The 12,375-nt window shown below is 42.9% G+C and overlaps 1 protein-coding gene across 4 annotated transcripts in view; it reads right to left on the bottom strand.

Annotated features, from left to right (window-relative positions):
• Positions 1-12,375, bottom strand: part of WDR7 (WD repeat domain 7) — a 972,184-nt gene that overhangs the window by 216,125 nt on the left and 743,684 nt on the right. For all 4 annotated transcript variants that reach the window (XM_069219934.1, XM_069219942.1, XM_069219953.1 and 1 more), the window contains one exon: positions 5,568-5,650. In XM_069219934.1, the coding sequence (XP_069076035.1) occupies positions 5,568-5,650 (83 nt within the window). The remainder of the gene's footprint in view (positions 1-5,567; positions 5,651-12,375) is intronic.

Here is a 12,375-nt window from a genome sequence, read left to right as displayed (position 1 = left end):
TTTCTTTGCCAGACATGGGAAGACTGGCATAAAATGGAGAGGGCAGCTGTTTTCCTCCTCTTATTCCAGAAGAGTAGAACACAGGGTTCCCTTGTAATCTCACAGGGTGATGAAGGACCCAATGGCAGGTATATGTTGGTTTGCTAAAATTGGTCACACCCTAAGTGGATATAACTATTCTGTCCATGGATTATTTTAATTCTGTGATAGATGAATCAGTGGACAGACATCCCTCCCAGGAACAAATGCTAGTTCAGTGTGGTAGTGGGGCCGGACAGATGTGTGGAAAAGTAAACAGTACTGTGACTGAACGGTCTAATTTTAATCAGACCCAGATGACTCACACAGAGAAGTCAATATATGTCTGTTGAATCTGATCTTGGTGCATAGAAAGGGACTGTGAGGGAGACACACTCTTATCTCTCTCTCTCTTAGAACTTAGTACACATGGGTTGATATAAATCACATATTCCAAATTGGGGCTTGAAGGCCGAAGTACTGCGACTACCACATCTGTATCAAACATCAGACCTATTTTCCTCTAAATGGCCTTGTCTTGCCCTTCAGCGTGAAGACTCCGAGAAAGTGTTGAGATTTGTTTTTTGTTTTTTTAGGGAAAATGTGCAGAATTCAAGCCCAGCAGGATCGGACTATCTCTCGAGTGGAGACAGAAATAACTTGCATGAAAAGCACCTTATCTCAGCAACCGAACATAACTGACTGACATACCTAAATGACCATACCCAAGTCCTCCCTGGGACTCCAGACTGGGCCAGGATAGTTTATTATCTGGAATTCCTGAGCATGAGCATCTGTCCTCTGATCAGGCTACCACTTCAGGAGCACATTCTCTTCCAGCTTTCTCTATGGCGTGGTAAGGTCCTCCACCAGATTCTGCATACATTATCTTGCTATGTGTGGAGACTGAGTGGCAGCAATTAACTGCTTTTGATCTGTCAACTACAGAAGATGTCACCCTCTTTGCCTGGCCCACCTCCACAAAATCCATTTATGTCAGGCACTAGGACACATTTTTTACATGGTGGGGTGTCTGGCACACATACCTCTTGCAGGCCAAGTTGTAAGACGTCCTTTTGTTTTGTCCTTAGCCCAGCAAAGCCTTGCAGTGAGCAATGTAAAATGTACATTTTCGGCCTAAATCATCCCAAGCCATTTGTGTTGCCACAAAGGGACCTTATCTTGGTGTTGACATTCCTCATGTATACACCTATCAAGTGTATTCATAGGTGCTCACTGCATCTTCCTCATTGCAATTATGTCAGCTCATCCAGTGAGTGAACTACAGCCACCCTACATCACATTTTTTCCAGACAAGTTGGTGCTTAGGAGTCAGGCTGCTTTACTATCATAAGTCATGACTCCTTTCCACGTTAGGCAAACAATCAGTGTTCTCTGCTCCCTCTCACCCATTGAAAGAAAAGATGAAGCTCCATTGGTTGGACCCCAAAAGGGACTAGAGCCTTTACATTAATCATGCCAAGGCACATCAGGTAGATGATCACCATTTTGCAGGGTTCTCTCTAGCAGAGAAAAGAAGAGGTTATTGTTAAGGTGGGTATCGCTGTAGTACTGAGAGCCCATTCCATCAGGAGCAAGGCCATTACCACTGCAAAGGCGCAAAGGGTGTCTGTCCTTAATATCTCCCAGGTGGGCACTGAGGCATACGATGCATATGTTCATGAGGCACTGCTGACAGGACAGCCATGTCTGGTCGAAAGAACATTTTGCACTTTTGGTTCTGCAAGATTTCTTGGTCTGAGACCACTTTACAGATCCTCCATCTTTGGGAGGTACTGCTTTGGTATTTGTTCTGAGGTGAACAATCTGCTTTAGAAGTGTCCATCAGAAGAACTAGTTTGTTTTATCTTTAGTAAAACTCTTTCTGGTAGATTGTTTATGCAATTGTAGATTCTTGACTGCCCTCGCACCTCCCCGTTCTGTGGAGTTGCCTTTTTTAGCATCTATAAAGTTCCCAGTGTAGCACATGGCGCACTGTTCCCAACAACTGTTCACACTCCATGTATGAGGGAGAGGAAAGGGAAAATAAAAGAAACTGGTGCCAAAGCAGAAGGCTGGCACTTGTTGACTGCTCTGCCTTGTCACTTTAGTGGAGGTATGGAGCGAATAGCGAGCTGCCCTACCTAGCAGCTCACAGGAGCACAGCTAAAAAAAAATCCAGATCGTTTCTGGCACCTGGAAGACATTCTAAGGTTAGGAACATGTAGTTAAGGGAAGTATCCACCAGAAAGAATGTTTCCAAAGGCAAATAACGTGTTCGTTTGAATATCCACAATGCCTCCACTTTATAAAATTTGTTTTTGCTGGTATGAAGACCCTGTGCTGTGACTCAGCCTCTGAGTGTGTGGTCTGTCACTACAAACATCAGGTTAACAATGGATACGCCTAGCTGTGTATTTATGTCCCCACTAAGGCCATGGTAAGCTGACACAGGAATTATGCCAGTGGTGCGGCAGTTAAATATTGCATATGACTGCAGTGTACATTTACACCACCTATACATATAGGCCTAAATATGTAACTCCACAGTAATACATGCCAGACAAAAAGTACTCTGGTATGTTTAATAACCTCCCTTTATATATTCAAAGTGTTAACTTTGGCCAGGCAAGTGGGGGTTAAAAGAAGAAAGAACTTTCAAGAATGTTCTATTTACCTTCAGTTGTGAAGGTTGTTTTTTGGTATGTGTAGTACAAACGTAACTTTTAATACAAACTCTTTGTGCTGTCTAAATGTCTAATAATAATAAACCAGTTCTGCTTCTGTTGCCTTCCCCCCAGTGGCAGTATGTAATATACAGAGTAAGTGTGCAAATATGGTCTGATTGGAAGTGGTAGCCCATATTCTAAAGGTAAGTGGGCCGGATCGTGGGCAATGACTGAACAATTTAATTTTTTGGGATGGGCCAAAAGAGAACACAAATAGCCTTTAATGGTACCCACTGAAATTCCTTGCTGAGCCTAAGACAAAACAAACAATAAAATATGCAACACTTTGTTTTGTAATGGCTCTCCCTGAAGTGTTCCAGGGCAGAATCCTCCTTCTCACCAAATAGGCGCGATCCATTAAAAAAGCCAGCATATCACATGCCGACGGAGTACCACACTGGTGCCAACTGCCCAGCCCAAGCAATTGTTTGCATCCAGTCCAAACGAAATTATGTATTTGGCTGCATCCTGACCATCCTGAATAGTCTGAATCAGGGAGGCCCAAAATTCATCAGGTACTGCCAACAATATCTCGCTGACCATGTCCCAGAGGATTTTGGTAAATTGGCCAAACAAACAACTGAAGTTCACCAAGGCTAGCCTGGTCGATATATATTATTTGTTTCCTGAATGCCTCAATGCTCTTTGTATGTCTGTCCGATGTGGTTGCAAAGAATCAACTGGTGTTCATCTTGCTGACAGGAGCCTGAAGCATGAAACTATCTTGAAGTAGGATGGTAAATCATAAAATCATGATTCCTTGGCTACCTGCCTGTTCACCAGTGGGCAAGGACAAGGTTTAGCTGAGGTGCCCATTAATGTGCCAGTAAGGGCTTCATTCAGTGGTAGTAAGGGATCGGAGAAAGCCTAGAAAGGCTGTGAGTACATTAGTTGTAACTTCCACAAAAGAGAGTTTAAGTCCAAAATCTTACCTGCATGCTCGACTACAGCGCAGGAAGCCATTAATGGCACAGGGCAGGAAATGAATCCAGTATCTGTTCCATATATAGATTGTCATCATCATAATGTGGGGGTACATCAGCCCCATCATCTCCAAGTGGTGGTAGATTCTGATCAGAGCCTTGGCCAAAAAGCTGGTGATGCACCTGATGGCAACTCAGCAGTAGAGGCAGCATATTGTTAGAATCAGAAAGTACAGTGTCTGGGTTTGTCTGGGTGAATTTGAGCCGAGACAATTTGTCTCAGAGACTGATACTAGTTTTGGTTAAGGGTCCTGCTCCTGAAATTTCTCAGCTGGCGTCAACATCGAAGGGACTGGCACAGATTTTAATGCCAGAGTGGAAGTTGGCACTGAAGCCAGTACATAACACAATGTGGGTTTCAGAGGCACAGACCGTGTAGAGGACAAATCTACTAACGACACCCTGACTGGAAGCCCCTGCAGATCCTTGGCCCCTTAAGGCACGCCAGAGGAAACAGTAGAAGTGGCAAAGATGTAAAACATGGCTTCCCTAAAGATCTCCATCTGCTGCATTACCACCAATGACCCAGGAAATTCAGGGTGCATTGGTACCAACTGCAGAATCAGCTCCTCAATGGAAGACTGTGAGGGAGACGTTGATGCCCTTGTGAATTCTCTGGAGACAGATAGTGACAAGCTGCAGATGAGTCCCGCTTGACCATTGTCTGTTTTCACTTCGACTAGGACTTTGACTTACCAGAAGATTTCCACTACGACGAGGATCTGTTACAAGAATGGCCTTGGAAATGGGAACTAGTCTGCACCGTCAACTTTGAGCAAGATTTGCAGTTTCTCCTAATGTTTAGCAATGTACTTTTTCACTCCATGGTCCCAGATCGCCTTTGGGTTCATGAGGGGGTGTTCCACACATAAGCTGGTGTTGTGTCCCGAGCTCAAACACTAAAGGAATTACTTGTGCGGGTCTGTCACAGCATGGTGTGAAACCTGTAGTTTTGAAAAGGGACATTGTTCCCTTGCGCTCTGGTTTATCAAAACTTTTGAAGAAAATCTTGTCAAACTGATGAGAAAAAAGTGAGTGAGTAGAGCTCCGGATCTGCGGCTCAGAAAGAAAAGAACTGGCATCTGCACCTAGGGGTGGTGCTTATATGTGGTGCTGCTGTATAACTTACAGGCACAAAGAAGTCAACATGGAGCAACAAGTGCCACCTAGTGGTGTACTGGATCAAGGCAATGAAGGCTTCTAGACCCATCCTGGTGTCTAAAGGTGAGCAGTCTGAGATTAGAAGTATCCTTCAGCAGAGCTCGAGATGATGAGCATTCTTTCGCCTTTCACTATGGAATGACTAGCCTGATGAACTACAAATGACCTTATTGAAAATGTTATTTGAAAGAAAAAGAAAAACTCACTTTTTAGATGGACACCTGACTAGCTGGGGACTTTCACTGAGAAATTACTGACCAGCTCTGGTCCTCTTTTTATAATTCTCTAATGTCCTGCTGATATAGTAGAGCTTTCCGAAAACCCTAAATGATGATTACCATGACATTAACATCATTTGTGAACATACTGTTTACACTAGAATCATAAATACACACAATCTACTTTTCAATGGACATCAGTATGTTTCTGAAGAGCAAAAATCACATTACTACGAACTTAACCTCATTGCTCAATTGTAAAAATGTTCAAACATTTAGACACATTTTCTTGAATTCAGTGTTCTGGCACAATAAAAATGTTTTGAAATGTAAAATCCTGGATGTTTAGATAAAGAGTGGCTTCATTTAAAAGTTCCAGCAATGGCTGTTATATAATATACCACCATGTAGAATAGTAAAACATTATTCTGTAAGGTACTTTCTTGAATGAGTTTTACCTGCAAACAGATGGAAAGCATTCTTGCAGTCCCTTCTTTTTGACCAAGGAGCCTTCTAAACAGTACATAATGATGTCCATAACCTTATGAGTAAATACACAATAATAGACATTTTACAACTCATTTATATATTGTTTTGAATCACAAGCATGAACATCAATAAACAGTATCATTCTTTTGAGTTAAGTAACTAGCTTAACCTACAATTTAACACATAAATAAAATACTTTCTCATTTTCTTTAAAGAAGCAATCACGAACTTCCCTAACCGGAAAGCAGCATCTCTATTCCTCATCCGAACTAGACACAAAATAAAATCCAGTACCACCCAATTCCATGCCGTTGTAGGTACTGCTACAAATCAGTCTCTTCTGTCCAGCAGCCTGGGAAAGGAAATACACAGACTTTATGGGAAGCTAGTCTCATGTGGATACATCAACCGGCCGCTGTGCTCATTCTATTAACATTTCTGTAGCGCACATCTGCCATCACTATGGGTTCAGAGCAATCTGGGCTACCTGGAAAGGGTGCTCCGGGGTTTCCTCTGAAACGGGAGTACAAGTCAAGCTACGGTGATGCATTTTGGGGATTGTTTTCTGGCCCATGGTCATGGTTGTTTAACTAGATGCGGATTAGGCGTAGGAAAATGCTTTGAAACTAGTTCACAATACTCAGACTACGTGATATGTTCTCGGAGCTCGATGAAGGGCACTTATGGAAGAAATGCTGCCTTTGTACACTTATCACAAATAGTTTGTGCTTCAATACATTTCAGAAATGAAGTGGTTAAACCCTCATACTTATGATATTAAGGCATAAGAAGTAATTAGTTAATAGAGAAACTGACGCTTGGCAGAATCTATTCACACTATGCAGAGCTCCAGGGCACTGTCTGACATATAGGCCTTTCTCGTTCCTTGCATCTGCTAAAATCATTACCAGTTTGCAATACTAATATTATGGTGGTCTGCAGCTCTCTGGTGACTTTAAGGTAAACTCACCTTAATATTTCAGCTTCACATTATAGTTCTACCACAGCATAACACCGAAATCAACAGAAAGGCGCGGAATGTATCCGGGTCATGCGGGTGAAAAGCCCGGGTGAAATCTTTTATGCTGTTCCTGCTGCAGGAACCCTGCCACTGTCTGAATGAGTGAGCTAACAGGGCAAACCACAGGAAGTGTTTTCCCAAAATGTAGTCACTCCATAAAATCTAGTATTTTCCTTTGCAGGGACATGGCTATCGTTTCCACAAACATATTGCCTAAAACAGACAATTCCAATGTCTGCTTTATACGTGCCTTCCTGAGTGCCAGTGCAGCTTTCCATAGGATTCGCATCAGACTATCCGGTTGCCCCATGCCACAGCTTCCCTGGTCCAGCGAGATAGGCTTTTATGCCTTTTCATTGGTTACCCAACTTACTCAGTGGTGGTTAATCAGAATAACTATTGAGCTACCCCTCCCATTTGGGGAATCAATAAATTGCCTCAATTTTTTCAAATACAAAATACATTTTTATTTACCTACAGTGAACACTGTGACTCGTTTCCTTGCATAATATGTATTTTTCACCAAAAAAATATGGATATTATACTTGTGTGAAAATTGTCCTTGAGGTGTGCTCTCGCGTACAAAACATACTATTTGTTTTGTTTTCGGATAAGCTACTAAAGACAGGAAGTAGATATTGCGTTTCACAATTTCGGAAAGACATTTTCTATGCCAGCTAGTTTCCCACATACCAGAATTACGTGAAACGCGAAGTGTAAGAAAACTAAACATAACATGAAATACCGGAAGCCCAACAAACGGGGAATTATGTGGGGATGCGTTTACATTCAAAGATATTTGGCAGGCTTCAGCTCTGCTACAGTATAACTCATCAAACAAATCTTACAGGAATAGTCTTTTTGCAGATTAAGTTATACCTATAATTATTTATCAGATAAACAGTCTTGATTTTGTCCACCTTCTGTTGTAGAGGTGATAGGCTCAGTTGCCGTGCTGAGATTCAACGTGGTCAATTGCTTTTGCTACCACATCTGTACAGCAAGCATTCAGACAACTGAAGTACCATAAATCAAGCAACCAAGCTAACACATGGACAATATTTGCACACTTGTTACATGCCCAGAAAATTCTATTTTTCCTTTACGTGGTGGAAAGTTGTCTTCTAGAAGTCACAGCTTCCTTTTGAGTGGTGCTGCAACTTTAAGATCAAGTGCAAACAGCGTTTGTATTCAATCTGAAACCACAAGTTTTGCTAAAGCTATGCTTGCACTCAGTTTTTTTTACAGGTGAAACATCCTCCAATTAATATATGAAGGAACCTGGGCTGGCAAAACAGTGCAAGATGGAATTCTGTTTGTAAAACAGGTGTCAAAGACAATTTACACAATAGGTCTATAGAAATACTGTTACAGTACAGTAACAGTTTTTTCCAAAGCGAATTTTGTGACCAACTTCAACAACCTATTCATTACGAGAGAGAGCTAGCCTGGTAACACCCTGGACAGTGGCGTAACAAAGGCCCCCGCAGGCCAAGCACTGAGAAGTGGGGATGAGCTCAGGGGGCCCCCTCATCACAGCACCTGGCCTGAGTGAGTCCGTTGGTGGGGGGCACCTCAATGTTCTGTGCAAGGGGGGGGGCTCCAGTTTCGTTAAGCCACTGACCCTGGACCAGACCATCAAGGCATTTGCGTCAAATGGATTTGGTACCTTCTACACTTTTTACACTCAGTGGGACCCGGGTCGTACTAGGTTTTAGACTGCTGGCTCTACCACAAGGGCTTACAGACACAGAACGGTTTAGATGCCTCTAGTTTGGTCTTCAGTTTTGCATCGCATCACCCAGTCAATATATAGGCTGAAGAGCAACTCAGACGTCACGCAACCCGGTCTCACACCTGCACTGACTTCGAAGTAATACTCACTATCTCCCACCTTGCAGGTAAAATTATTATACAAGCTCCTGATGAGAACTACGTGCTGTGGTATGCAGGCTCTCAGTATACGCCAGCGGCTGTCACAGTGGACACTGTCAAAGGCTTTCTTAAAATCAATGAAGTTGATGTTTAGTAGTCTCTGCCACTTCCTGCATCCCTCTATAAAGTTTTGAAGTGTGAGGATTTGCCTAACACCCTCTGCCCTTGAAAAACCCTGCCTGTTCATTTCTTAACTGCTTGTCCATAGCATCAGAGATGCGCTTTACAATGATTTTGGCCAGAATTTTACTCAAGATTGATAGAAGGGTGATTCCACATCAGCTGCTACAGTTGGTTAATGCTCGCTGTTCTAGAACCTTGACAACGATGTCTTGGTTGCAGTCTTCTGGTACTTTATTTCCCTCCCAAAATGATGTAAACAGTGGTTGCAAGTGTCTTAGGACTCTTCCTATGGGATTAAGACTACTTGGTTTTTGGGGGGTTGCACCACCGTGTGTGGGTGACTGAGTAAGTCCCACACCAACTGGGAGCTGTCACCCTAACCTTCTCGGCTAACAAGCAGCACCAAACCCAACCTAGAGAGAAAAGGTGATTTGTGGCAGCCTGACGCATGGCACTCTGACTCCTCAGGGAAGCTGTGGTGGAACAGATCTTACCCTTTCTCTCATTTGCACAAGACTCATACATGCAAAGACAGACAAGGAATGCAGAATGAGATTTAATACATTTATTAAAAGGACTGCATTCTATGATAAAAAGCATGAATTGCAATTATTAGGACCATGAAACATAGCTCAATAATGATTTTGTCAGAGTGAAACATATAAACAGTCCCAGCTTTCTAGAATAACCATTAGCCTAAACTTCCTACTTACACATCTAGCATCCAACGTGAGAGCATATTGATAGCCCTTTCTTCCCGTACTAGTCCCTTGAAGGATCCCCCACCCCCAATACATGTAGAACAAGCCGGAGTCTGTCTGTTGTCTACTGGCAGTCTCCTAGGTTGGCTGGGGAGAAACAGGGCCAAGATCGGCAAAGCTTTGCCGAATTGGCACACAGCATAAAATGGCTGGCTGGAATGTCACCTCTAATTTATTTAGGCCTGCTGTGGTGTTTTTGTAACAAAATGGGTTGTGTTCTGAGAATGGGCCTGACTTGATAATATGTCTAGAAATGAAGAGAGGCTTTATACTCTTGTGCCAGCAATACTAAGTAAACTATCATGTACAGTCTTATGCAGAGGCACAGAATGAAATATCGTACAAAGGAAATAACAACAATGCTTTCGCAGAAAAGCAGCTAAAAGCAAGCCATGCTAAAATATAATAAAATTAATAAATGAAATGTAATATGTATCTGGGTAAAAGGGCAAGGCCTGGAGCTAAAATAAACATACCAAAGCTAGGCAAAATGAACCCATGACATCTCCCCATTGACGGTACAAGAGTGCAGGGTCCGAGACCTAAAAATACCTGTACTAAAACTACTACTTAAAAGCGTGCTAAAAATACACATGGAAGCGATAAAATGTCCAAGTTGACAAGCAGGGCAAGCAAAAGACTGGCCAAATTAAAAAGGAAATTTAGAATTTGGATAAAAATGCCAAATTTAACAATAATTGTGGTCCCGCAGGAAATCTCCGATGACATAAATAGTGATGGAGTCTAGGAAAAATCCCACTTCGGCAGGCGATAAGTTGATAAGCACATCAGACAAAAGATTGAAGGAGCATACATGTTCTGGTGCCTCAGCCACAGGTACGACTGAGGATGCAGCATTTTGTGCAGTGCCAGGTGTTGAAGCACCAGGAACCACTAAATCCACAAAGGGTGACTCATAGAGGGCATCCCACAACAACCGTATTCTCAGTGGGCAAGTCCGGCAATTAACCCTCATCGAGAACATCATCAGATTTAAGTCCATAGATGGTACATGTTGTAAGGCAAGACATACCTCTAGTGCAGTTCTGAAAGGACACCACAAGCAGCGAAAGACGGCCTTGCACACAACGAAGGACAGGTCAAAAGGACAGTGACCAGCTCCTGTCCAATTCTTCCAAAAGTGATGCTGAAAAGTACAGATCATGCCGTCATGACACAGGTCGGCTGGTGAGAGCCCAACCATTTCTCGTTGTTGAGATGGGGCAGCAATTGCGAATCAAAAACAGCAACAGCAGGATACCACTAATTAATGCCAAAGTTATTGGGAATCCTCCCGAAACACTTAGAAAGAGTGAATGAATGGCTGAAAGTATAACTCCAAAGACGGTCTGGAAAGTGCTGACAAACCCAAAAGCAACAGCCTTAAAAAAGTGTACAATCCCAGAGATGCGAATTATTAATTGACCAAAATGTTTAGGAAAGTTGGTATTTAATAGGGACTGTATCACTGCGGACAACCCTATCACTTGGAAGTAAGACGTTTCTCGGGCTGATTTAGGAACCACCTGTTTTTGAAAAAAAAAAGAGCATTCTGCCTGCTCAGCTTGTCAAAATGTGCATTTCAAGTAGCAGTATGAGGCCATTTATCTCCTGCTTTTATCCCTTGCATGGGTGGAAAATGCATGTTACCACAACAAGCCACAATATGAGAGAACAAACATATGTAGATAATGACTGGTCTCATTCCACAGCAGCTTTGATTGCTCAGCATCAAGTAATTCCCATTTGAAAGCAACTGAAACATGGGGCGAATCAAAGGGGCAGGAATACTGAGGGAAAAGTGGGCTGACTGCAGAAGCCCCCTCACATTTTGCCCCCATTTGTAGATGATACTGGTGTTTGCTGACTCTGACTGTGCCCTGGGCACTGCTAACCAGTCCCAGGGTCAGTGCTCTATTTAAAATGGTATTTGCAAATTAGGTCTAATTATAATTGGTTCTGAGAACCTACCTATAAGTCCCTAGTACATGGTAGGGCATGTAGGTTTAGGGATCCCAGTATAGTTAGTGCACCCACAGGTGCACTGCTGTGGTGTCCAGTGTCTCTGTAAGGGCAGCCCTGCCTTGCTGGCTACTTTTAGGTTAAAATTAAGCCCAAATTTGACTTTGGAATTAAAAGTACCTCCAGAATCTCAAACTACCTTAGTTTTGCATGTGTCACCTCTAAGGTCTGCCCTGGGTGCCCCCAAGGGTTGGGTGCAGTGTACATTTAAGCAGGGGCTTTATAAAAGATGTTTTATAAGTCCTGGTAAGGGAAAAACAGCCAAATTTGGTTTTCCCACTGTAGTCAATAGGCTCCATAGAATAACATTTAGAGACTTTGTTTCAAAATAATAAAGTCTTATTTCCAAAAGAGATGAGCTAAACATATCACATTTGGTACCAAACAAAATGTTATAATAAATCCAACAACTTGCTAATGTTGAATGTAACATAACTAGCACAGGGAAAGAGTTATAGAACTCTTTCTGAAAGCTACCAAATTAAGCCCTGTGGTGCCCTTTCCTGACAGGTCAGCCTCTGGCAGCCTGAGCCAGGCTACTTTAATGAGGTGTGAAGTGGCCTTGGCTGAGACAAAGGAAGCATCCGGTGGGCGGAGAACTGCTACACCAGACAGCAGAGCAGGATGGGGGGTGGGGGAGAGAGTAGGCAAACTGGTCTTCAAAGGAGGGTGAGCCACTTTGGACAGAAACTGCTGATTAGATTAGGAGAGGGTCTGGAAGGGGTGGGTTAAGGGAGCAACACCAGTGGTTGGACTCAGCCAGATCTAACTTCCAAGGATGAATTATTGCCTTCTTGGATTTTTAGACAATGTTGTTTTCTGGAACTGATTTCTGACACTCTTCACAGGAAGTGGTCACCCAAGAGTGTGTCGCCCTGCACTCCACTGGACACGAGCACCCCCCTGCTTCTCCAC

This window comes from Pleurodeles waltl, chromosome 1_1, assembly GCF_031143425.1.
Source record: "Pleurodeles waltl isolate 20211129_DDA chromosome 1_1, aPleWal1.hap1.20221129, whole genome shotgun sequence".
Classification (NCBI taxonomy): domain Eukaryota; kingdom Metazoa; phylum Chordata; class Amphibia; order Caudata; family Salamandridae; genus Pleurodeles; species Pleurodeles waltl.
This window is presented reverse-complemented; position numbering and strand designations above follow the sequence as displayed.